Source organism: Homarus americanus, unplaced genomic scaffold (assembly GCF_018991925.1).
Source record: "Homarus americanus isolate GMGI-L3 unplaced genomic scaffold, GMGI_Hamer_2.0 scaffold30535, whole genome shotgun sequence".
Classification (NCBI taxonomy): Eukaryota; Metazoa; Arthropoda; class Malacostraca; order Decapoda; family Nephropidae; genus Homarus; species Homarus americanus.
In genome coordinates this window covers 542,389-570,050 of record NW_024732440.1, presented here as the reverse complement: position 1 = coordinate 570,050, position 27,662 = coordinate 542,389, and the positions used below count along the sequence as shown (strand labels likewise).

General features: G+C 48.8%; 1 protein-coding gene across 6 annotated transcripts in view; it reads left to right on the top strand.

The window, feature by feature from the left end:
* LOC121868728 (recombining binding protein suppressor of hairless-like) overlaps positions 1-27,662 on the top strand; it is a 174,896-nt gene that overhangs the window by 79,175 nt on the left and 68,059 nt on the right. For 2 of the 6 annotated variants that reach the window (XM_042369592.1, XM_042369591.1), the window contains exons 1-2: positions 13,748-14,119; positions 25,366-25,578. The exons of 3 other annotated variants lie outside the window; for them this stretch is intronic. In XM_042369592.1, coding sequence (XP_042225526.1) covers positions 14,045-14,119; positions 25,366-25,578 — 288 coding nt within the window. In that variant the 5' untranslated portion in view covers positions 13,748-14,044. Of the gene's footprint in view, positions 1-13,747; positions 14,120-25,365; positions 25,579-27,662 lie in introns of those variants that run through there. One more of the 6 variants, XM_042369593.1, reaches the window with a different exon arrangement.

The window sequence follows — 27,662 nt, the reverse complement described above, 5'->3', positions numbered from 1 at the left end:
GTGTGGTGGGTAGGGGTGTGTGAGGTGTGGGGGTGGTAGGGGGGGTTGGTAGGTGTGGTGGTGGGGTGTGTGAGGTGTGGTGGTGGGGTGTGTGGGTGTGGTGGTGAGGGGTGTGAGTGTGGTGGGGGTGTGGTGTGTGGTGGTGGGGGTGTGGTGTGGTGGTAGAGGGGTGTGAGTGTGGTGTGGGAGGTGTGAGTGTGGTGGTAGGGGTGTGTGAGTGTGGTGTGAGAGGTGTGAGTGTGGTGTGTGGAGGTGTGGGTGTGGTGGTGGGGTGTGAGTGTGGTGGTAGGTGTGTGAGTGTGTGGTGTGGGAGGTGTGTGGTGTGGTGGTGGGGGGTGTGAGTGTGGTGGTAGAGGGGTGTGTGAGGTGTGGTGGTGGGGGGGTGTGTGAGTGTGGTGGTGGGGTGTGTGGTGTGGTGGTGGAGGTGTGTGGGTGTGGTGTGTGAGAGGTGTGAGTGTGGTGGTAGAGGGGGTGTGAGTGTGGTGTGAGAGGTGTGTGAGTGTGGTGGTGGAGGTGTGAGTGTGGGGGTGGTAGGGGGTGTGAGTGTGGTGGTAGGGGTGTGGTGTGGTGGTGGAGGTGTGTGGGTGTGGTGTGGTGTGGTGGTGGAGGTGTGTGAGTGTGGTGGTGGAGGTGTGTGAGTGTGGTGGTGGGGTGTGTGAGTGTGGTGGTAGAGGTGTGTGGTGTGATCATCCCCGCTACATCAACACGGGGTGGAGATGGTGTCGAGTGTGGTCTTGCTGGCCATCTCCCGGCCTGGCCAACACGTGGAGGGCAAGTGTGTGTGTGTGTGTGTGTGTGTGTGTGTGTGTGTGTGTGTGTGTGTAATAATTATGTAATAATATATGTAATATATGTGTGGTAGTGACAGGCTCTGCACTACACACACACACACACAGGTCTCTAGGACTGAGGGATTGTTTGTCGGAGAAGTTATCCGGGGAAGGAAGGCAATGTTGTGTGGAAGTGAAAGAGGACAGAGGAAGGGGAGGGGGAGGATAAAAGAGTGTTCGGCGAGGGAGGGAGAGAGAGGGGGGAGGGAGGTCCGGGTGAGAGGGTTTGGTCGTGATAGTGTTACTCACGTATTACGATAAACGTCGATCATAATACTAATTACACGGGGCTACTGTGAGCAGAGGGAGATGACCATTATAGGTTGGGGTGGTGGTGGTGGTGGTGGCATGCCCCGGGGCGGTGTTGGGCGGGCGAGCGGGAATTGAGGAAGGAAGGAAGGAAGGGTCGGGTAGGTTGGGGAGGGAGGCCAGGTGGTGGAGACTCCCGCCACCCTTTGTCCTCCTCCTCCTCCTGCCTGAACATTACACACTCTTATTGCAGCTTTTACTCTGTTGTTTTTCCCGTTTATTATTGAATGTTTCTCTGCTTCACTTGTTGTCCTGGCTGGTGTGTTGTTGGTGAGGGAGGCGTGTTGGGAGGTGGACGCTTGGCTGGTGACCACGTGAAGGCAACAGTTTTGGTGCTTTATGTAGTTAGCCGTGATTGTTTGTGGTCCACTTTGTTACCAGAATCACCCCGCCTCTGCTCTTGTCTTGTCCTGCCCTCACTCTACCCGCCCGCCTCTACCAACTAACTTTCCGTTTTTAATTCATGATTCTTACCGATAATTTTTAATGTTGATATTATTTCCTGGTGACGTCGGCTGCAGCTCCCCTTCACCTGCCTCACATTCTCAACACATTCCTGACGCATTCCAACCCCGACACCTGGAATCACGGCGCCATCTGGCTTCATAGAGACGTAGGTCACATTCCTCATTCTCGGGAATTCAGTGTGCACAGCTGGGCGCTTCTGGTTACGACTCCTCTCTGCTGGAGACGTGTTCCCGAGGGGCCCAGAATGCTCACCTTGCATGTAGGGAAATTGGTGGACTCAGTAATACCTGGCGGGCAGAATTACACCACCACCATATGGACGGGGTCTCTCTAATTACCATGGACGGACATTGTTATTGGCTGGCAGGACTCGAGGGACTATGGGAAGACGACAATAACAATGTGACGGTAACTAGAGCCTGTGTGTTGAGGCCGCTGTTGGGCTGCACTGTAAGGTGTGTGTGTGTGTGTGTGTGATCGGAGCCACTTGGTATTAAGAGTAGTGGGTGGGGTTGTAGGGTGGGGTGGGGTGTGGGGGTGGTGGGTGGGGGGGGTAGGGGGTGGGGAGGTGGACACATCATAGGGAGGTAAATCCGCGAGAATGTTGTTGTTTGTGTTGGTGGTGGTGGTGCTTGGAGGGGGGACGAGCATTATGTGCCCACCTGCCCAAGATTCCCACACTCCCTCTGGCTCCCTCTACTGCACTTGCGCAACCTCTGGCCCCACCCCACCTCCCCTAACGCCGCCCCATCTCTTATCACTGGGCCCACTAAGCTATAGAAGGGACGACTAAACCTTTCCGGACAAAACCCGTCTCCTATAAACCTTTCCGGACAAAACCTGTCTCCTATATACCTTTCCGGACAAAACCCGTCTCCTATAAACCTTTCCGGACAAAACTATTCTTTTTTTTACTACAAATTGAAAAATGTTTATCATGTGACACCAAATCATGTTATATTCATTAACTCACCCACACTGACCTCACTCACCCCCACACTCACCCATTTGGTCTCATCCTTCACTTCACATACCATTTCCTTCCCTCCTTCGTCCCCTCCTTCACCCCCTTACCTTCCTCTTCCTACCAGTTCCCACAGTGTCAGTATGTGTGTGGCTCTCACTTCCTCACTAACCATCAGCTGCCCTACGATTGTTTGTGGCACTTAAGTCAGGAATTGTACATAGGAGACAAACTGGTGTGAGATATGACGTCAACTAGTCTAAAATATGACGTCAGTAGGAACCTTACACACACACACACACACACACACACACACACACACACACACACACCGGATACTCGCTAGTAAGCACATTTTTTCCGCTATAGTTTCATCATCTCTGTATTTACCACCGACCGACCACTAACTACTACTAACACAATAATTAGGATATCGCTGAGACTATCGTTAATATCGCTGAGACTATCGTTAGTATCGCTGAGACTATCGTTAATATCGCTGAGACTATCGTTAATATAGCTGAGACTATCGTTAATATAGCTGAGACTATCGTTAATATAGCTGAGACTATCGTTAATATCGCTGAGACTATCGTTAATATCGCTGAGACTATTGTTAATATCGCTGAGACTATCGTTAATATAGCTGGCTAGCTGGACTATCGTTAATATAGCTGAGACTATCGTTAATATAGCTGAGACTATCGTTAATATCGCTGAGACTATCGTTAATATCGCTGAGACTATTGTTAATATCGCTGAGATGAAGACGCTGTTACCGGTTCAGTGATGCAGGGGGATTGTACCGGGAGATATTTAACCGGTTCAGCTTACCTTAGCGAAGATGGTGGTGGTGGTGGTGATAGAGGTGGGGGATTTATAGTGTGGGGGGAAGAGGTGGGTGTTTGGGTGTGTGTGTGTGTGTGTGTGTGTGTGTGTGTGTGTGTGTGTGTGTGTGTGTGTGTGTACAGTAGTGGGTGTCTATCCTTACCAGGGAATACACCAGCTTATTTTGTTGTGTGTGGGGGGAGGGAGGGCGCTTTGTTGTTGATACTAGAGCAACACAGTCCCTCGCCTTTTCCCCTTCCAGTCTCTCCCTTTTCACCCCCCCTTTTCCTTATCCTTCCTTCATCTTCTAGCCCCCTATCCTTACCCTTCATCCTCCCCTCCCTTCTTCTCTTACCCCTTCTCTTACTACCCCCTCCCCCACCTCCCCCTGTATAGGATGTGACTCCGCTTGGGTAGGACCGTGGGAGGCGTAGGACACTTGTGTTGGGACATCCTGGTAGGTGGAGTGTTGACTGAGGCGCCCTTTGTCACTCTTAAATATGTGACTAGTGACAGGACCTCCTCAACATGTGACTGCTCCTCTAACACCTCACAGGCAATTCAGCATCGCCTGGCGTTAATGGAAGCTTACGCCAGACGAAATATCATACAGATTTGCTTATAGTAGCGAAATCTTATTGGCTCAAGTTAGGTTAGAGAATCACGTCACCTACTATCGTTACCTGGGTCATACCTGGTGTTGACTCCAATTAAGGGTCACAGGTATACAGTCGGTGTTGTTGTCCCGCCACCATGGAGCCTCGTGCATCACCAGACGTTTATGGTTGTTGTTTTAATGACCTAGTCTTAATGATCTCGTTCTCCATCCATCTCGCCAGGTGGGTCCGTCCTCGTGGGTTCTCGTGTCATTTCTTGTGCTTGGTTGAACGACCCGTGATGCACAGGAGGAGGAATAGGGAGAGTGTGTGATGAAGGAGACTTGAAGCATGTATTTGATCTCCGGCAAACATACGTGTGTGTGTGTGTGTGTGTGTGTCTTAATTTGCTCTGCCACTTGTTGCAGAGGTCATTAACACCATGACCACCAGTACCACCTCTAACACCCCCAATTACCACCTCTAACACCCCCAATTACCACCCCTCACCCCCCCCCTCCATCTCTTTCCTGTGACGATGCTCAAACTTGAATAAATAACTTTTCATCATTATAGCCAAGAATTAAGTAAAAAAAAAACTACTTTCTCTTCCTAAACTGTTGTAAAGTGTTTGTCCCGACGTTTGGTGGAGGGATTATGTTATCACGAGTGAGGGGCGGAGTCGACTCCTGCCTGCAATCTACCTGGGGGTGATGACTGGTACTCAGGTGTGCGTGATCAAGTCCCACATGGTCTTCCAGTATTAAGTCCACTTGGTGTTCCAGGACCGCGCAGCAGTACATGTACTCTGTGTGTATGAACGTTGGGGACATGGGACTGAACACTAACATATGTAGATTTTTCTTCGGCCCTCTCCTGACGCCCTCTACACTTGTCTTACTGGAGGTCGTGTGTGTGGCTGTGTTGGAGGTCGTGTGACGCATGTAGTGGGTCGTGTGTGTGGTAGCGAGGGGGAGGCCGCCACCACCCTCCCTCCTTTTTTCCCTCCCATCATAATATTGGTAGTAACACAGTCGCCATGTTTGGTCACACTCCTCCCTGTGTTCAACACCAGAACAATCACCCCTGCACTCACATAATTGTGGCAGGATTACTTAAAACACCTCAACTACTTCGACAACGGAAGTACAGTAGTTAAGCCGAGCACTACACCACATGGTTCTCGCCACCACAGCTGTAATAAACACTGGGTGTGAAGTACTCAGGCTTTATTTCCTCCAGTTTCCTGTGACTCAAGTTTTCAGTGACGTAAAGTTTTTCTTGCTCTCTGAAGGAAATTTCGATGGGTCTTCCCTCGAAGGATGTTGTTAGTTGGGCAATGGCGGGAGGAAATCAGTGCTGGGCATCACAAGTGGAGGGGCGCGGGTTCCCACGGCGGGGTTTAACAGAGAGGGGAGACCCCGGAGGAGCTGCCTTATTGCCTGTGTCGGCATTCCTTACCCCGCCCGCTGAGGGGACCTGCCCTGCCCCCGCGCCTACTCCTCCCTCTACTGCGCAGCTTGTCCAGCCCCGTCACCACGCTACCAGAGGCCCCCCTTCATCCACCAACGACGCAGTTAACACGCCTGGTGGCCATGTTCCGCTGTCCGGGAATGACACATGTCCTCAGGAACCCAGGAAGGGGACACACAAGGGAGCAGAAACTTGTTCAGGTGTCTCTCAGGGCGAACACCTACCACGACACGCTTACGACGACACACCTACCACGACACGCTTACGACGACACACCTACCACGACACGCTTACGACGACACACCCACCACGACACGCTTACGACGACACACCCACCACGACACGCTTACGACGACACATCTACCACGATACGGAGGATAAGAACACAAGCGGTGGGGAGTAATTCTTGCAAGACCAAGAAGAACTTTACCGGGAAGACGGAAATGCAGAGTTGTTGATCCCCAACCATACCCTGCTGCAGGTACTATGACGGCAGACTCGACACCTGGGACAGCCTGCCACCCTGAGGAAGATTTACAATACTCCATCTTGAAGTGTACTGTACTGTATGGGTTGAAGATTTATGAATTCTATGGTAAAAACGGGAGCGCTGGCCAGTGAAGGTACACGATGCTGACAATGGTCAATGGTGGTGTGGGACGTGCAGGACGGAAAGAAGGCAGGCAGGCAAGAAGGCAAGCAGGAGAGGTTTTGGGGTAGGGGAGAGTGTCGGGTAGGGTAGGGTAGGGTAAGGGTAAGGGGCGGGCAGGGCAGGTCCGGACTAGGGTCGGAAGTGGGAACGAAGGGGAGGCGCGGTTCCCAGGAGCAGTAGAGGGCAGGTGGCGCGTACAATGTCTCGCCCCCCCCCCCACCTCGACCCTCCCTCACTGATGCCAACCACACCTGTTGCCCTCCCTCACCACCTTGTTACTCCTCCTGCTGGTGATAGTGGTGCCCTGCCTGGTACTGCTGGTGATAGTGGTGCCCTGCCTGGTACTGCTGGTGATAGTGGTGCCCTGCCTGGTACTGCTGGTGATAGTGGTGCCCTGCCTGGTACTGCTGGTGATAGTGGTGCCCTGCCTGGTACTGCTGGTGATAGTGGTGCCCTGCCTGGTACTGCTGGTGATAGTGGTGCCCTGCCTGGTACTATAGTGGTGCCTTGCCTACTACTGCTGGTGATAGTGGTGCCCTGCCTGGTACTGCTGGTGATAGTGGTGCCCTGCCTGGTACTATAGGGGCCTACTACTGCTGGTGATAAATAATTAACGGTTTATTGAAAGAGCTTGGCAGCCAGAAGGCTGAAAATATACAGTTACATATTTGGGGAATGGGTTACGAATTACAAATAATATACAAGTAACATAAGTGACACAAATAAGACATATAATAACTTAGATGGGGATCAGCTCAAACTACAGGACTTCAACATAGTGACAGTGCAAGGAGCAGTGTTTTTGGGAGTGAATACACTGATATTACATGTTATTGATAATTTTACAATGGTTGGGACTGGGCTGTTCTTATAGCGATCAGTTCGTGCACGTATGGGCTGGATGCGGTTGTGGTGTCGAACAGCAATTCTCGGACAGGGATCTCAGGTGGTAGTAGGAGCTGGTGTCGGGGATGGTGTAGAAGCTTCTTACCAAATTTGCAGATGAGGTCGTGGTGATGGTCAGTGAGAGTCGAAAGGGTCAGTGTGTTGAGCGCTTCTTGATATGTGGAGTAGGAAGGGGAGAGAATAATCTTGCATGCCCTCTTTTGCACTTTTTCTAGGTGTTTACGTTGTGTGGCATTTAGGGAGGAAGACCAGGTGGGGGAGGCATAGGTGAGCTTGGGAAGTATGAATGTTGTGGTTGCATTAGTCCCTACAGTACATGTATAACAGTCAGTAATCCTTATATAAATGTGGGTTACAAACATTAGGTTTATATAATTACATCACCCATGGTAACTTTCCTATGGGCCGTGAGTATGGGTCATCAGGTGGACATGTGACAGTGTCTTCCCACCGTTCCCTCACACCGTCTCTGAGCCACTGAGACGTGTCCCCCAAGAAGCTATGTATACTCAAAGCTTCGTCCATTATTAACGATCACAGCTTATAGCGTTATTTATGGTCATATCCCAGTTATTGTGCCGTAGTTTATTTTCTTAATAAATGGAGAAAAGACCATTTGGGTTTCATAACTTAACCCATAAACAGTTATGAATGTTGCTTCCTGTTCACCTCTAATTAGTGATTCCAACAGGTAACCGGAAACTACAACATGATGCCCTACCTGTTGCTGATGATAATGACGATGATACTGAAAAACTAATGCCGTTGATGACGATGATAATAATTAATACCGTTGATGACAATTGCTTCTGTTGATAATGATAACGACGACGAAGATGATGAATGATGTGCACATATTTTGATGACGATGAGTGACGTTGATGGCGGAAGACTTTTGGAGGTGATGGGAGGGAGGGGTGACGAGGGAGGGAAGGAAGGGGGGGGGGGGTGTGTTGGTGCTGTCCCTTTGTGTTGGGGATAATAGAGTGTTGACGATGCAGCTGTTGGTGTGTTTTTGTGCCGACAACACTACTGCCTGTGTGTGTGTGTGTTTCTGTGTGTCTGTCTCGTTGCTTCCTATACCCCATCCCCACCTCTCCCCCCACCTCCCTCATCCCTTATACCAACCATATGGGCTATACCTCATGACCACATATTTTCTCCACATGGCTAAACATCTGCATCTAGTGTGTTATAGTCTCCCTTACACCAGTGCACATAGGTTACTACACGTTGGGTTTTTTTTTCCACAGTTCCTATGTGTGTTCATAAAACTGTACCTAGTGTGTTTGTGCGTTTGTCTAGTAGCTCTTAAAACACCTTACATTGCACACACACACACACACACACACACACACACACACACACACACACACACACACACACACACACACACACACACACACACACACACACACACACACATACACACACACACAGACACCCACACACACACACACACACACACACACACACACACACACACACACACACACACACACACACATACACACCTATAGAGACACACACACACACACCCTATAGACACACACACACACACACACACACACACACACACACACACACTCACCTATAGAGTTCTCACGCCATGCATAAGCGCCCTGCCCGCCTCAGCATTCCGACTCTTCACTGGTCCCATCTGTCCACAGACAACATCCATCACACATGTCCACTCCGCTCCCCATGTCCCTCCCTATATACCCTTCCTTGTCCACCATATCTGCACAACCCATGTCCTATTACCCATATCTTGTATCCTTGTCCTGTTACCCATGTCCTATACCCATGTCCTAATACCCAATAATATTTTGTTTGTATGTATGTATGTATGTATGTATGTATGTATGTATGCAAGTAAATCACTGTAGGTGCGCGTGATCCAAGTATATGCTCATATATGTATGTATGTATGTAAGCATGAGCGTGTGTGTACGTATGTCTGGATGTTTATGTGTACGTGTTTGCGTGGGAGCACAGGTGTGTACAATTACGTGCAGGTCAGCGAGCCAGGTCACCACACCCGGCCTACACGTGTGACCAGAGTGAGGGGGAGGTGAGGGGAGAGGGGGGGAGGTGAGGGGAGAGAGGCGGGGGAGGTGAGGGGAGAGAAGAGGGGGGAGCGCCATGTGTCATTACAGTGTGTAAGTATGGGATGTGTGAGCTGTGTAGGAATTTTGGTGTGTGTGTGTGTGTAATAATAATAATAATAAACGGTTTATTGATAGAGTTGCAGCCGGTGGCTGAAAATATACAGACTTACATTTGATTTAGACATAATGATATAATATGCATTGAATACATTTACAGGGCTGTACAGTACATAAATCAGGAGTTGTTTATTATTTTAACAATAGATGGGATGGTGCTGTTCTTATATCTATCGGTGCGGGCTCTTATGGGCTGAATTTTGTTGTAGTGGCGGACTGTCTGTGTGTAATGAGAGAGAATAACACGTGGTTGTGGTACTTCCCTCGTAGTTGTGGTACTTCTCTCGCGGTTTTAGTACTTCCCTCGTGGTTGTGGTACTTCCCTCGTGGTTGTGGTACTTCTCTCGTGGTTGTAGTGCTTCCCTCGTTGTTGTGGTACTTCCCTCGTGGTTTTAGTACTTCCATCGTGGTTGTGGTACTTCCCTTGTGGTTGTAGTACTTCCCTCGTGGTTGTGGTACTTCCCTCGTGGTTGTGGTACTTCCCTCGTGATTGTGGTACTTCTCTCGTGGTTGTGGTACTTCCCTCGTGATTGTGGTACTTCTCTCGTGGTTGTGGTACTTCACGCGTGGTTGTGGTACTTCCCTCGTGGTTGTAATACTTCCCTCGTGGTTGTGGTACTTCCCTCGTTGTTGTGGTACTTCTCTCGTGGTTGAATTGAATTGAATTGAAACAGTTTATTTAGCCATAAAAACACAGATACAGAGTGGATAATAATAACAATATTAACATGGCTGAGCCAGTTGAGAACCTGAGCTCTCTTTTAGGCACCTGATATTTACTATACATTTATCTCAAGGAAGTATTATGTAACATTTAGTATCATCTGGAATAGTACAATAGCATGGTGGTAATAAGAACATCTCATAATGTTACCACGGTTATCACTTCAATATTTATTTATTTTATTTATTTATTTTTTTTAGTTGTGGTACTTCCCTCGTGGTTGTGGTACTTCCCTCGTGGTTGTGGTACTTCCTTTGTGGTTGTGGTACCTCCCTCGTGGTAGTAATACTTCCCTCGTGGTTGTGGTACTTCCCTCGTGGTTGTTGTACTTCCCTCGTGGTTGTGTTACTTCCCTCGTGGTTGTAATACTTCCCTCGTGGTTGTAATATTTCCCTCGTGGTTGTGGTACTCCCTTTCTGGTTGTGGTACTTCCCTCGTGGTTGTGGTACTTCCCTCGAGGTTGCACTGTTTTCTTGGTGGGAGAGAGGTGATGAAGGGAGGAAGAAGAAGAAGTACAAGAAGAAGAAGAACAATTAGCGGTTTATTAAAAGAACATGGCAACCAAAAAGCTAAAAAAAATATAGTTACATAATTGGGGAATGGGTGACTTGATTGGCAAATAATATACAGGTAACACAGGTGGTACTAATATATAATAACAGAAGAGGGAGGGAGGGTTATTCAATAGGGCATATCAACATAGTAACAGTGCAAAGGTAAGGTTGGCTGGTAGTGAATTAAGAGTTGTTGATAATTTATAGCGATCAGTACGTGTGTGTGTGTGTGTGTGTGTGTGTGTGTGTGTGTGTGTGTGTGTGTGGAGGGTTCACATCCTGGTGGTGTGTGTGTGTGAAGGGTCACTCCACCACCACCACTTGTAGGCTGCAAATGCCCTTCACTGTGTCAGATGTCACCCCGCCCCGCCCCGCTGCCCCGCCCCACTCGTTTATCTCTTCCCGCACTCAACTCATTGCCTCGCCCCGCATCTCTTGTCCCAGATCCGTCCTGCTGCCCCGTCCCATCCTTCTATCTCTTCCCACACACTCATTGGCCCCGCCCCCACCCCGCCCCACCCGCCTCGCCCCTCGCCCCGCCCCACTCCCCGCCCTGCCTCATTTCCCCACCCCACCTCCCTGGCCCCACCCCGCCCCGCAGCTACCGGGGGTCACGTTATACCTCTCGACCTATAGCTGTTGGAAACTGCTTATCACGGCAGGATTCTTTCCTATTTTGGTGGGAGGTGTGGTGGTGAGGTGGTGGTGGTGGAGGTGGTGGTGGAGGTGTGGTGGTGAGGGTGGTGGTGGTGGAGGTGTGGGGTGGTGGAGGTGTGGTGGTGGTGAGGCGTGGGGTGGTGGAGGTGTGGTGGTGGTGAGGTGTGGTGGGTGAGGTGTGGTGGTGAGGTGTGGTGGTGAGGTGTGGTGGTGGTGAGGTGTGGTGGTGGTGGGAGGTGTGGTGGTGGTGAGAGGTGTGGTAGTGGTGAGGTGTGGTAGTGGTGAGGTGTGGTAGTGGTGAGGTGTGTTAGTGGTGAGGTGTGTTGGTGGTGAGGTGTGTTGGTGGTGAGGTGTGGTAGTGGTGAGGTGTGGTAGTGGTGAGGTGTGTTTGTGGTGAGATGTGGTAGTGGTGAGGTGTGTTGGTGGTGAGGTGTGGTAGTGGTGAGGTGTGTTAGTGGTGAGGTGTGTTTGTGGTGAGATGTGGTAGTGGTGAGGTGTGGTAGTGGTAAGGTGTGTTTGTGGTGAGGTGTGGTAGTGGTGAGGTGTGGTAGGAGTGCTAGCTGCTGTAGTATAAGAAAGAAGTGAATCCTACCTCAACCCCTCTCTACCACCACACCTACTCTTCCCCACCACTTCCTCCCTCACCTCACACCCCCCACCACCCCCACCCTGAGAGAGTGAAGCGGGGAGGGGAAGCCAACGTTTGTGTCAGACTGGCACTGCCCACCACCCCCTGTACTTAGCGCATCACAATCCCTTGACCTGTTGCCCACTCCACCTCCCCTCTCTCACGCTCCCTCTCCCCCCTCTCTCTACCTATAACTATGCTCTCATTTCCTATTACTGTACTCTCTCACACAACACACACACACACACACACGTGAGGTCCCTCATTACACCATCTGTGAGGGAATTACTACACCACGTGAGGTCCCTCATAACACCATCTGTGAGGGAATTACTACACCACGCCAGGTCCCTCATAACACCATCTGCGAGGGAATTACTACACCACGCCAGGTCCCTCATAACACCATCTGAGGGGAACTACTACACCACGTGAGTTCCTCCTAACACCATCTGGGAGGGAGCTTACACTACGAGTTTGCTGTTCAACACCTACATTAATCTGTATGTTCACTGTATGTTCCTTTACCTTTCTCTAATGAAGGCTTTTGTTAAACCACCAATGTATGTAACAAGTCATTTATGTCCAATGTATATTTTCAGCCTTCGGGCTGCAGAATTTTCAATAAACCGTTAGTATTATTATTATTATTACACACACACACACACACACACACACACACACACACACACCCACACACACACACACACACACACACACACACACACAACACACACACACACACACACACACACACACACACACACACACACACACACACACACACACACACACACACACACACACACACACACACACACACACACACACACACACACACACACACACACACACACCACACACACACACACACACACACACACACACACACACACACACACACACACACACACACACACACACACACACACACACACACACACACACACACACACACACACACACACACACACACACACACACACCACACACACACACACACACACACACACACACACACACACACACACACACACACACACACACACACACACACACACACACACACACACACACACACACACACACTCTTCCACTACCTATCACTGTACTCACACACGCTCACTCTCTCACTCCCTATTACTATACATATTTCTATCTCATCTATCTATCATTTTGTCTATCTATATCTGTGTGTGTGTGTGTGTGTGTATGAGAAGTTAGTGTATTATTATACTTATGAACCGCGTGTGTTGTAAGGGGACTCACGTACACATGCCCTCCTGCACACCACCTGACTTTTTGTACACACACACACACACAATCATAATCGGCCAGGTATAAAACACAAATGTTGGTAAATTGTAGCACATAGACGTAAAAAACACAGTATCGTAACCACACACACACACACACGACTATCGTATTCTCGACGCCATTAATAGCTACAAAAAATATAATCGAAAACATGAAATTGCTTATTTTTTTTATCTGCTGCACTGGACTGTGTGTGTGTGTGTGTGTATATTAACTAGAGATGAGAGCCTCCACAGTTCATATTTATCGCTACTGTTCGTGGCGTCGTAAGTGTTGTAATTTGGTGTCTGTCTGTTCGTGATATTCTATTTATTGTACGCAATAGAAATTTTGCTGCAGCTACTCGTGGCGTGCAGCTCAACACGCTATAGTCGCGTGCAGTGGAGGTGGCAAGTGGTCACCCGCGAGTGTTGAGAGGCGGAGCTAAGGGGCGTCGAGGATTGCTATTGGCTGGCGGCCAGTTACCAACCCACGCGCGGGGTTCTGACTCAGGGTGAGATTCCAGTAAGGACCAATAAAGAACGAGCTTTGGCACTGTGGGAGGAGCGAGACGATGTGGTGGGCGGTGCTTGGACGATAAGACGTGGTGGGAACCTGGTGTGTGAGAGAGGAGATAGTGACAGTCCCTGGGAACTGGTGTAGTGACACGCACGCAGGCGCCGCCGTGTTGCTCTCTCTCTCTACACCCCAGCTAGCCACCAACCCGCGCCTCCTTCACCCATCACTCGACCAAGTGTTGTACTCAGCACTCTTACGAACGCCAGTGAACCTTTGACACACCAATATTTCGAAGCATATTTGAGCGCACAGTGAACCCCCTCGTGGACGTATAGTGACGCAGACAGTGTTGGGTGTATGTGTATAGTGTTGTTGTGATGGTGCAGCAGCATTAAGTCACCTCAGGACGGACATGGTACTAGACTGGACAGAACCTGCCCACCACCTCAACAGCATGGCCTCACACCTGCAGTATTCGGAGGACCAGGTAAGACAGTTGATTACCACCGCCACCTTAGCTTGTGTGGTGAAGCTAACGTCTCATGTCTGGGAGTACTTTAGACTAACTTACGTGTGGATATTTGTGTTGGGTTAGAAAACAGAATTTACTGGAAAACAAAAATAATACTAAGTTGGTGTGGTAGTTGGAGAGCCGCGAGTCACCAACCATTTTGTGTACCTGCCACCTGTGGAGTCTCCCGCGTGTGTGTGTTGACTTATGTAACCACACATCTTCGTCTCTGTTGTCATTTTATTAAGATATTTACCAAAAATCTCGTGAGTGGCAGTCATGTAATGTAGTGGTGATGTTGATAACTTGCTGGCCAGAGTGATGAGGTGTGTGTGTGTGTGTGTGTGTCAGGTTAGGTGGTTGAAGCTGAAGGTTTACACATGGCATTAGGGATTATCAACCAGTGTACAGTTGTTGAAACAGATTAACGTGTTTATGTGTGTGAGGTTAATATTACGTCAGTGAGGATATATAGTGAAGATAAGAGACAAGGTGGCAGGATGGTAGTAAAGTGGACGGTGTACACAGGATGTAACCTAACATCTTTTGAGTGGCAGCAACACATCTTGGACCGTCACCTCTCCCTCATGACCACAGAAAGTTATCGCCATTTGTTTACTCATTCACGTCCGCCATGTTTACCAAATTCCGGTAGGAGAGTTTGTGTGTGGGAGACGGATGCCTACCACTCACACGGTACTGTAAACGTCATGGAGCTTGTTGTTATTGTCTTCTTGTTCTTCGATACGTCATGTGGGACAGTTTCCTTCCTTCTCTCCCACACCCACATATCCTTCCCTCCCTCCCCCCCTCCCTCTCCTCGTAACCAAAACTATCTCATCTATTTCTCACACGATATTTTTAACCCTTTCCCAAGTGCTAGTGTTACGTCAACTCTCTCTGTTCACCCCTTGACGCTAACCATCTAATTTAGACGACATTACGTCAACAAATGATGGATCACTTGAAGAATCTGTACATCAGTTTATTTTCACCTGAAGATTAACCACCCTATCCTAATCTAACCTAACACTAACCTAACCTAGCCTTACCTAACACTAGCCTAAACTCACCACCCTAACACTAACTTAACCTAACACTAACCTAACCTAGCCTTACCTAACACTAACCTAGCATTATTATTGTACACCTTCTCCATGCTCACGCTCACCCTCCAACACCTCCGCCCTCCCTCTCCTGCACCCCCAGCCACTCTGCTCACTCCTTCACCCCTTCTCCAGACACGAGACTCCACACCTCCTCAAGCATCCACACACCGTCCTTGTTCAGGGTCGTTTATTACACAAGAATAAATGAAAATTGCAGTAGGTCTTAGGGTCTATGTGAGGCAGGTCCGGGGCCCGTGTGAGGCAGGTCCGGGGCCCGTGTGAGGCAGGTCCGGGGCCCCATGGAAGCAGGTCCGGGGCCCATATGACGTAGGTCCTAAGTCTATGTGAGGCAGGTCCGGGGCCCCATGGAGGCAGGTCCGGGGCCCATGTGAAGTAGTTCCTTGGTCCACGTGAGGCAGGTCCTTAGTCTACGTGAGTCAGGTCCTGTTTCAACCCGTATGGAGAGAGAGAAAGAAGTCCGTTATATAGAGGTTTCACTGTACGGTAATGGTCCATAAATTACCGGAATTAAGTATTGAACTTATAACCAAGTAGCATCAATTTCTCAAACTGTGTGTCGTGCAGTGGGGATTATTTCCGTGACAGGGGCTGGATGTTAGGGAATATTTCCGTGACAGGGGCTGGATGTTAGGGATTATTTCCATGGCAGGTGCTGGATGTTAGGGATTATTTCCGGGGCAGGGGCTGGATGTTAGGGAATATTTCCGGGGCAGTGGCTGGATGTTAGGGATTATTTCCATGGCAGGAGCTGGATGTTAGAGATTTTTTTCCTATGCGTGGGGATAACTCAAGTATTTTTTCCCTGCGCCGTTCATCTCTGTTATTATGCGACAACTGGATCATGTTATCGTAGTATTTTGTGACGATCATTATATCTAAAATCATTTACTACACACAGTCATTTTTTTAAGGTTTTTAAGGCGGAGAACGATAGATAGATAGATAAATAGATGACTAAATAAATCGGTAGATAGATAGATAACTTGTATGTCTGTCAGCGATTTATCTTTGAAAATATAAGTAAGAAATTCATATTAGAATATTCGGTTCTCCTGAAGATTAACCACCCCAGCTTATTTTACACCAAGATCAGCCATCCCAGCTTATTTTACACCAAGATTAACCACCCCAGCTTATTTTACACCAAAATTTACCACCCCAGCTTATTTTACACCAAGATTAACCACCCCAGCTTATTTTACACCAAGATTAACCACCCCAGCTTATTTTACACCAAGATTAGCCACCCCAGCTTATTTTACACCAAGATCAGCCACCCCAGCTTATTTTACACCAAGATTAACCCCCCAGCTTATTTTACACCAAGATTAACCACCCCAGCTTATTTTACACCAAGATTAACCACCCCAGCTTATTTTACACCAAGATTAACCACCCCAGCTTATTTTACACCAAGATTAACTATGCGCTAACCTCCACCACAGGTAACCAGGTGACGTTAGAGTGGTTAATCTTCAGGTGAGATTGACTGTACCTGTATGATAATTATTGTACCTGTTTAAGAATTACTGGACATGTGTGTACAGTAATATACATGTTGACGATGGTAATGATGATGATAATAATGATGTATAAAAGCCCTAATTATGTGTGTGTGTGTGTGTGTGTGTGTGTGTGTCAGCGGAGTATTGTAATTAGTGTGGTGATGGTGGTGGAAATGGTGAATGTGTTTGTGTATTCGTGTCTAACCTAACCTAACCTAACCTTACTTAACCTAACCTAACCTAACCTAACTAAACCTTACTTAAAATGACCTAACCTGACCTAAATTTTCTCCCATATTTACTCATATACTACAAAAAAAAACAACGCATTTAGTTACGGTAAAATCTCTATACAATACTAATCCTACAAAAAATATATATCTTAAAAAAAAAAGACCTTAATTTGATTTTTGTTCACGTACACTATATGAAATTTAGTTAAGTACAGTACGTTAGAATGTCTGGTTATTTTCACCGAGATTTTGCCAATTAGATGGTTCATCGCTTCTCCTGGTGGTGGTTGAAGTTGGGGGGTGGGTGGGGTTGATGGGGGAGATAGAAATTGGAGGTAAATCTCTAGTTGACGTGGGTTAGGGGAGGGGGGGTAGAAATTGAACGTCGATCTACACCAGAATCCGTTGTCTCGTGTCAATTTTAATGGGGGAGGTGTGGTTTGTCGACGATTGGAATAAGTTGCCAATCTGAAGACTGTCTCTATTGATGGTGATTGATCGTCTCTACCATGGTGATTGATCGTCTCTACCATGGTGATTGATCGTCTCTACCATGGTGATTGATCGTCGCCACCATGGTGATTGATCGTCTGTACCATGTTGATTGATCGTCTCTACCATGTTGATTGATCGTCGCTACCATGGTGATTGATCGTCTCTACCATGTTGATTGATCGTCTCTACCATGGTGATTGATCGTCTCTACCATGTTGATTGATCGTCGCTACCATGGTGATTGATCGTCTCTACCATGTTGATTGATCTACCATGGTTATTGATCGTCTACCATGGTGATTGATCGTCGCTACCATGGTGATTGATCGTCTGTACCATGTTGATTGATCGTCGCTACCATGGTGATTGATCGTCTCTACCATGTTGATTGATCGTCTCTACCATGGTGATTGATCGTCTCTACTACCATGGTGATTGATCGTCTCTACCATGGTGATTGATCGTCGCTACCATGGTGATTGATCGTCTCTACCATGGTGATTGATCAAGATCCTCAATGGGTTAAACCAACGTCTTCAAATTGTTTAAATTAGCCTTTACATGTATGTATGTATGCATGCATGTATGTGTGTGTGTGGGTGGGTGTGTGTGTGTGCGAGAGACAGAGAGAGGGGAGGGAAGTAGTGTGTAGGTAACAGTGACCAAACTGCCACTTCCCTGCAGCTGGGGGAAGTGGCGGCGGCGCACAGGGCTTGGTGGGGCAGTGACGGGAGGGAAGGATGGCGCGTGCCCACTGTCAGCCCACTGTCTTACGCGGCCTGTCCTCCTCTCGTAACTTACACCCGTCAGAGAAATAATAATAATGCTAATGATAATATTAATAATGCTTAAAATAATAATAATAATAATAATAATAATAACAATTATGATAATAATAATAATAATAATAATAATAATAATAATAATAATAATAACAATAATAATAACAATAATGCTCATGCTTATAATGATAATAATAATGAAAATGATAATAATAATAATAATAATAATAATAATAATAATAATGATATTAATAATAATAATAATAATAATAATAATAATAATAATAACACTAATAATAACAATAATAATAATAACAATAATAATAAAAAGAAGAATTGTAATAATGGTTAAAAGTTCTTAAAACGACAATTATGATGATTCAGATATAATACATAATTAGATTTTGTCAAATATAGAGGGAGGTGAAGGGTAGTGGGTGGAGGGTAGTGGGTGGAGAGGATGGGGGATAGTGGGTGGAGAGGATGGAGGGTAGTGGGTGGAGAGGATGGAGGGATAGTGGGTGGAGAGGATGGAGGTAGGTGGAGGAGGTGGTGGGTGGAGTGGGAGTGGAGGGTAGTGGGTGGAGAGGATGGAGGGAGTGGGTGGAGAGGATGGAGGTAGTGGGTGGAGAGGATGGAGGTGGGTGGAGAGGATGGAGGATAGTGGGTGGAGAGGATGGAGGTGGTGGGTGGAGAGGATGGAGGGTAGTGGGTGGAGGTGGAGGAGTGGGTGAGAGGGTAGGGTGGAGTGGGTGAGAGGATGGAGGATAGGTGGGTGAGAGGATGGAGGTAGTGGGTGGAGAGGATGGATGGATAGTGGGTGGGAGGATGGGGATGGGAGAGGATGGGGTGTGGGTGGAGAGGATGGAGGATAGGGTGGGAGGAGAGGATGGAGGGAGGTAGTGGGTGGAGGATGGAGTGGGTGGAGGATGGAGAGGGTAGGGTGGGTGGGTAGTGGGTGGGTGGAGAGGATGGAGGATAGTGGGTGGGGAGAGGATGGAGGTGGTGGGTGGAGAGGATGGAGGGTAGTGGGTGGAGAGGATGGAGGATAGTGGGTGGAGAGGATGGAGGGTAGTGGGTGGAGAGATATGGGTGGAGAGGGTAGTGGAGGGGGGTGGAAGATGGGGTGGGGAAGTGGGTGGAGAGGATGGAGGATAGGGTGGAGGGTAGTGGATGGAGAGGATGGAGGGTGGATGGAGGATAGGGGTGGAGAGGATGGAGAGATGGAGAGAGGGTCGTGGGTGGAGAGGATGGAGGAGGATGAGGGTGGAGAGGATGGAGGGTAGGGTGGAGAAGATGGAGGGTGGGTGGAGAGGGTAGTGGGCGGAGGGTGAGTGGGTGGAGAGGGATGGAGGATAGTGGGTGGAGGGTAGTGGTTGGAGAGGATGGAGGGTCGAGGGTGGGAGAGGATGGAGGATAGTGGGTGGAGAGGATGGAGGATAGTGGGTGGAGGGTAGGTGGAAGAGGATGGAGGATAGTGGAGGGGTGGGAGGGGTAGTGGATGGAGAGGATGGAGGGTCGTGGGTGGAGAGGATGGAGGGTCGGGTGGAGGATGGAGGGTAGTGGGTGGAGAGGATGGAGGATAGTGGGTGGAGGGTAGTGGGAGAGGATGGAGGGTTGTGGGTGGAGGGTAGGGGTGGAGAGGATGGAGGATGGGTGGAGGGTAGGGATGGAGAGGGATGGAGGGATGGAGAGGTAGGGGTGGAGAGGATGGAGGGGTGGTGGAGGGTGGGAGGATGGAGGTAGTGGTGGAAGAGGATGGAGGATGGGTGGTGGAGGATGGAGGGTGGGGTGGGTGGAGAGGATGGAGGATAGGGTGGAGGGTGTGAGGTGGAGGGTGTAGTGGGTGGAGAGGATGGAGGGTTGTGGGTGGAGGGTAGTGGGTGGAGAGGATGGAAGGTAGTGGGTGGAGAGGATGGAGGGTTGTGGGTGGAGGGTAGTGGGTGGAGAGGATGGAAGGTAGTGGGTGGAGAGGATGGAGGGTTGTGGGTGGAGGGTAGTGTATGCAGTTATTCTAGAAAAAAGTTCCTACTGTAGTGTGGTGTTCGTAATGTGAGATAAGAATTAGTCTCACTGTAATGTTGACTCGTTCCAAACCGCCATATCTTACTGTTAAAGAGAGACAGTTAGGAGACACTCTCATCACACTACTCTTAAGGGGGAAACAAATCACGTACGATCAATTGAGAGAATGTGCTGGTGCGCGTGACTCTTGCCTCCGTCAGAAATAACAGCGATTTTTTTTATATCAATGACTGATTTTTTTCCCAGTAGGTAGAGAAATAATTTGCTAAGGAGGGGGGGCGGTGGTGGGGGTGAGGGAATGTGGGGGTAGGCAAGCCAAGGTGTCTCGGAGTGGCGTCATTGTCCTGGGCCCGCGACCGTTACTCCCTCAAAGGCGGTCCTGGGATTTAAATCTTGGTGTCTTTTGTCCGTGACCGTCTGGGAGTAACTCTACACCAGCGTGCGCCGCCGCCCTGGCCAACACTGACGGCTCGTGCCACGTGCCCGACCCAGCCAGCCTGTGTCTGCTGCCCACCCACCACCCACTCACGCCTCTCAACACCTCCCTCTCCACAGATGTACAGTATTACATCATAATTAACATAGATCGCTTGTGTATAGTCGTGGGTGTGAGGTAGCCAGAGTACTGAGGTCGGGAAGGAGAGGCAGTTGCTTGTGACGCGTGGCAGGAGGTCGACCCGGCGTTGCCTGCACCTCTGCCACGCGATCCCTCGGGCCACGCTACAGCCTCACTCACCACCTCCTCACACATACACACATTAAAATGATCCCTGGGTAACGATTACTCAAAGGCACTAGTACATTGTGAGTTGTTTCTTGTATAATTGAGTCTTATATGTTGACAGTGGTGTGTGAGAGGTGTGTTAACTGAGCAGCAACAACACCACCACCATAGTCTGGGTTGAAGGTGGTGGTGGTGATGCAACAGAGGGAGGAGAGTGTGTGTGTGTGTGTGTCGGCATGCAAGGCCATACGCTGCAGCATTGTTCCATGTATCTTCCCTTGTTCAATTAACTCTTTTTTGTTGTGTGTTCTTTTATCGTTTATTCCAGCACCTTCACTTGTATCTTGACGTGCCTGACTGTCTCCCACACCACAGTAAATGACTAAATTACATGATGGCCCCCCCCGCGTTACCTCGAGTTTCATTCTCACTCGTATAGAAATTTCCACAATGATTATATTTTAAACTTGTAATATTTTTTTTTATATTTAGCCAATATATCATTAACTCATTTAATTCTCCAAACTCATCAAGAAATATTACCTTTTGTTGTTTTCTTGTTATTTTTTTTGTTTAGTTTTTGTTTTCCCTAAAGAGCGTGTAGGATGAGAGTGTGGATACGTCTAACAAGAAAACAATGAGTGGATATGTAACGACTTGTTGGGGTGAAGGAAGGTGGGTGGGGTGAGGTGGGGGGGTGGGGTAAGGTGGGGGTTAAGGTTTAAATCCCAGATGTGTACGAGGGTAATGTCTCGTGAACAGGGCCAGGTGATACCAGGTGTGTGGGGGGGGGGACGCTACCAGGGACTTTTAAACCATTTAGGCCTAGGCTGGCTATTCTCCTGCAGCGCCCCCGACAGCTGCTGCACCCGCCCGCCTTACATCGCTGTCCTTGATGGTCCGTGTACGTTTTATTCAAGCACGTGAAGGTTGTTGGTGGGAGGGGGGAAGGGAGGTAGGTAAGGTTAACGGCTGCATCCTCATGGTGACTGACTGACTGACTGACTGACTTGACTGATACAGAAACCAAAGTTGTCATCTGCTGGTGGTTTAATTAGTACACAACCAGATTCTTATGTTGACTCCTGCCTCACCATCACACACACACACACACACACACACACTCCTAAAGATGTCCCCTTAACCTAACCTTAACCTAACCTGGATTTAGTCGACTATGAGAGAGTTAAAGTCATCGGTTCACCACGTTACTTATCGTTATATACGCTCTATATGACTTATTTTACGGTAATTCAACACAACTATAAACAGATCATATAATATTTCACGGTGTTATATTATGATTAAGTGTTTTAGAATTTATATAAACTGAGAAAATAGTTAAAGAAAAGACGTTAGATTTTTTTCTCCTTTCCGCCACCCACCTCTCTCTCTCTCTCTCTCTCGGCCCGTTTTGATCAGTACTGTGAGGGTGAAGTACAGAGCCACCGCTAGAGTGATGGTCAGGTAAAACTTAAGCAACTATCTTTATGTATACACTGAGGAGCAGAAACAATTTAAATGACCATCGAGAACATTTGTGTGTGTGTGTGTGTGTGTGTGTGTCCCATCTGTCACGGGTCGGCCATCCTGAGTATATTTGAGGTTGGAGTATTGTCCAAGCGAGGCGTGACTATCCGGGCAGCGTTGAAATTACCTCCCCGCTAGCACCTCTCTCTCTCTCTCTCTCTCTCTCTCTCTCTCTCTCTCTCTCTCTAATGACCAGTTAAAGCTTACATCATCATCCTCAAGGGGTTAAACCATAATTCCCAAAGGGTTAAACTATTGTTCTCAAAGGGTTAAGATGTTATTTGTACCCCCTTTAACTGTTGTTGTGATGATAGATTGTAAGAGGCAGATAAAACAACGAAACCTTCTGTAAATGTAAGGAAGGGAAGGTGACGAAGGGAGGGAGGGGGTGAAGGGAGGAGGGAGTGAAGGAGGGAGGGGAAGGGTGAGGAGGGCAGGGGCGTGTGGGTGAGGGGTGAGGGTGAGGGGGTGAAGACGAGTTGAGGAGGGGGGGAAGGTGAGGGCAGGGGCGTGTGGGTGAGGGGGGTGAAGACGAGGTGAGGAGGGGGGGGGGTGAGGGGTGAGGGCAGGGCGTGTGGGTGAGGGAGGGGTGGGGTGAGGGGAGGGGTGAAGATGATGAGGGGGGAAGGGTGAGGGAGGGGAAGGGTCAGGGTGAGGGCAGGGGCGTGTGGGTGAGGGGTGAAGACGAGGTGAGGAGGGGGGAAGGGTGAGGGCAGGGGCGTGTGGGTGAGGGGGTGAAGGTGAGGGTGGGGGAATTCTAACAGTAAATTACAACCAAGCTTAAGGTGATCTTTCCCTCACGATTTGCTCCTCCTGCAGTAAGTTCCCCAGGGGTAGTGAAGATGGTGTGAGGTGATGAGCGTGAAGATGGTGTGAGGTGATGAGCGTGAAGATGGTGTGAGGTGAGGAGCGTGAAGATGGTGTGAGGTGATGGTGAGGAGCGTGAAGATGGTGTGAGGTGATGAGCGTGAAGATGGTGTGAGGTGAGGAGCGTGAAGATGGTGTGAGGTGAGGAGCATGAAGATGGTGTGAGGTGATGGTGAGGAGCGTGAAGATGGTGTGAGGTGATGGTGAGGAGCGTGAAGATGGTGTGAGGTGATGGGAGGAGCGTGAAGATGGTGTGAGGTGATGAGCGTGAAGATGGTGTGGAGGTGATGGTGAGGAACGTGAAGATGGTGTGAGGTGATAGTGATGAGCGTGATGGTGAGGAGCGTGAAGATGGTGTGAGGTGTGGGTGGTCAGGTGCCAGGATGGTGAGCTGGTGGTGTTGGTGGACCGTGGCATAACCTAACCTAACCTAACCTAACCTAACCTACAAGAGTGTCGCTGTAGGTAAAAGACGAGGATGAAATAGGGAAAAAAAAACCCTAAGCCGGATGATTGCTTGTGCTGGCAGTCGTTGTGGTAGTCGTGAATAGAAGAATTGCTTGTCTGGTTGTATGAGTGTTACTAGTGTTAGTGGTGGTGATGGTGTTAGTGGTGGTGATGGTGTTAGTGATGGTGATGGTGTTAGTGATGGTGATGGTGTTAGTGGTGGTGATGGTGTTAGTGGTGGTGTTAGTATTAGTGATGGTGATGGTGTTAGTGATGGTGTTAGTGGTGGTGATGGTGTTAGTGGTGGAGGTGTTTATGGTTGCTGTATATAAGACGTTGTTTAGATGTGGTCAAGTGTTCTCTCTCAGCGCCGTGGTAATCAATTTCAAGGTCTCTATTGTCCGCCCGTCCAACACGTCTTAGAGGCTCCGCTGGTTTTTTTTTTCCTGGCGTGGCAGATGGTGCAGGAAAACACCTACTACCTTCCTGTCGTCGATGAGAACGTTAACATGTTTTTGTCTCTCTCGAATTTGGTCTCTCTCTCTCTCTCTCTCGTCGAGTCCTCTTACAGTGTGTCAAAATGCAAGCAGTAACAAAATCAGCTTCCCCTTTAGGTCAGGTTAGGTTAGGTTAGCGACGTTAGGTATAGGTTAGGTTATATTAGGTTAGGTTAGGTTATATTAGGTTAGGTTAGGTTAGGTTAGTTAGGGTTAGGTTAGTAGCGTTGGCTTCTTCAGAATATCTCCTACCCCCACAGTCCCTCGAGATTCTATATACAATTTTTGCTTGTTGGGAATGGCTCGTCTCCTGCTAAAAGAACGTACACCTTTGATACAACCAATAATAGATTCATGGTTGACACTTGTGGTTACTGGTGGCGGAGGGAGAATTTTCTTACCTGTGGTGTCGATGATGGAGACGAGGCAGTTAGCACGTCTGGATGGCCGATGAGTCGAGAAATCCAAAGGGGGGTTTATAGAGGCGAGTCTTGTATGGCCTGTTAGTTCCGCGCTCCTCTCTCTCTCTCTCTCTCTCTCTCTCTCTCTCTCTCTCTCTCTCTCTTGCTTCACACACACACTGATCATTATTCACGACTATATACATACATCGCTCCTCGTGTGTGTGTGTGTAGTGTGTGTGTGTGTGTACTTCACTACACACACACTCCGCGGCCTCTGTATCACCGTTCACTGTCAATGCAACTTTTTGTGATTTTTGTCCTGTTGTTCGCCATCCTTTGAGACCGCTTCTGTCCATCTCTGTCTTATTTGTGCTGTGATGCTGTCAGTTAAGGTTCCTGTTCTCTGTTCCTCTGTCTTATTTGTGCTGTGATGCTGTCAGTTAGTCCCTGTCCGCTGCCCCTCTCTGTCTTATTTGTGCTGTGATGCTGTCAATTGGTCCCTGTCCGCTGTTCCTTTCCTCATATCTTGTGATTCTGTCAGTATTATTCTATTGCTCATAACGCCTGTCTCACTCCCTGTCAGTGGGTGAGTGCAGGCGACTGGGTGGTGGATCAAGATACCGTCAACACCCTCCCGACGCTGACCACCACCTACACCCTCCCGACGCTGTCCACCACCTACACCCCACCGCCACTTCGACCAGACACATCCGTCTTCACCACCTCTTGTTCTTCTTCTTCTGCGTCTTCTTCCACCACTACTACAGCCGTCACCAAGCTGGGTTTTACTGCCGGGGTAATTATTCAATTTTCTTCCTCTGCAACTGAGTGCCTTGTGTTGGTGTCCGTCTCATTAGTGAAGTTATTATTATTATTTTTTGTTTTATTAATTTTTTTCCTTTGGCCGCAGACAGCTAGTTTTTTTGTGCACCCTTATTCATCCTGTGAGCAGCAGCGTGAAAAAAGGATCATACAGTAGAGGTGATAAAGGATATTATTGATTGTTACAGAGTATTTCCAGTACATTGTTTAATTTCTGTACATAGGAGTTGACTTAGCTATACTACTGTAGATGCCAAGCGTGGGTACAGCTGTAGCGTATTAGTTATCTTGCAGCCATTACATACACAGTGTGCTTAGATCTGTCTCTAAAAGGTTCTATTTTCTCAAAGTTTTAAGACTTAGTGTTGGAGTGTGTGGCCATATGTCTGGCCACACACTTTACATTTAGTTTTGTTCACATCTGCCTGAGGGACATACTGCCAGAGGTACTTATATCCTAACCTTAGTCTACCTCACAACCCACACTCTCATCCAGTCGTCACAACTCCTCCCAGTCATCACACTCTCACCAGTCATCACCACAGTCACCCCCAGTCATCACTCCCCCAGGCATCACCAACACACTCTCACCCAGTCACCACAACCCACACCTCACCCAGTCATCACAACCCCAGTCACTCATCACAACCCCACTCCACCCACTCTCACCCAGTTATTACAACCCACACTCTCACCCAGTCACCACAACCCACACTCTCACCCAGTCATCACAACCCCCCAGTCATCACAACACTCTCACCCAGTCATTCACCCCACACTCACCCAATCATTACAACCCACACTCTCACCCAGTCATCAAGCAACCCACACTCTCACCCAGTTATTACAACCCACACTCTCACCCAGTCACCACAACCCACACTCTCACCCAGTCATCACAACCCCCAGTCATCACAATCCACACTCTCACCCAGTCATCACAACCCACACTCTCACCCAGTCATCACAACCCCCAGTCATCACAACCCACACTCACCCAATCATTACAACCCACACTCTCACCCAGTCATCACAACCCACACTCTCACCCAGTTATTACAACCCACACACTCACCCAGTCACCACAACCCACACTCTCACCCATCAGTCCCCAGTCATCACACATCCACACTCTCACCCAGTCATCACAACCCACACTCTCACCCAGTCATCACAACCTCACCCAGTCATCACAACCCCCAGTCATCTCTCACCCAGTCATCACAACCCCAGTCATCACAACCACACACTCTCACCCAGTCATCACAACCCACACTCTCACCCAGTTATACACCCACACTCTCACCCAGTCACCACAACCCACACCTCACCCAGTCATCACAACCCCAGTCATCACAACCCACACTCTCACCCAGTCATCACAACCCCCAGTCATCACAACCCACACTCACAGTCATCACAACCCCAGTCACCACAACCCACACTCTCCCAGTCATCACAACCCCCAGTCATCACAACCCACACTCACCCAGTCATCACAACCCCCAGTCATCACAACCCACACTCTCACCCAGTCATCAGGTCATCACAACCCACACTCACCCAGTCATCACAACCCACACTCTCACCCAGTCACCACAACCCACACTCTCACCCAGTCATCACAACCCCCAGTCACCACAACCCACACTCTCACCCAGTCATCACAACCCACACTCACCCAGTCATCACAACCCCCAGTCATCACCCACACTCTCACCCAGTCATCACAACCCACTCTCACCCAGTCACCACAACCCACACTCTCACCCAGTCATCACAACCCAGTCATACAACCCACACTCTCACCCAGTCATCACAACCCACCCCAACCCAGTCATCCCCCACAACCCACACTCTCACCCAGTCATCACAACCCACACTCTCACCCAGTCACCACAACCCACACTCTGTCATCACAACCCACACTCTCGGACACTCTCACCTACTCTTGCTCCACTGTCGGAAGCTTGAATGAACTGTTTATAAATTCTCGTCAAAACTTTCTCATATTCTGCTTCTGGTTCCCACGTAGGAACCCTAAGAACGGGAGTCCGC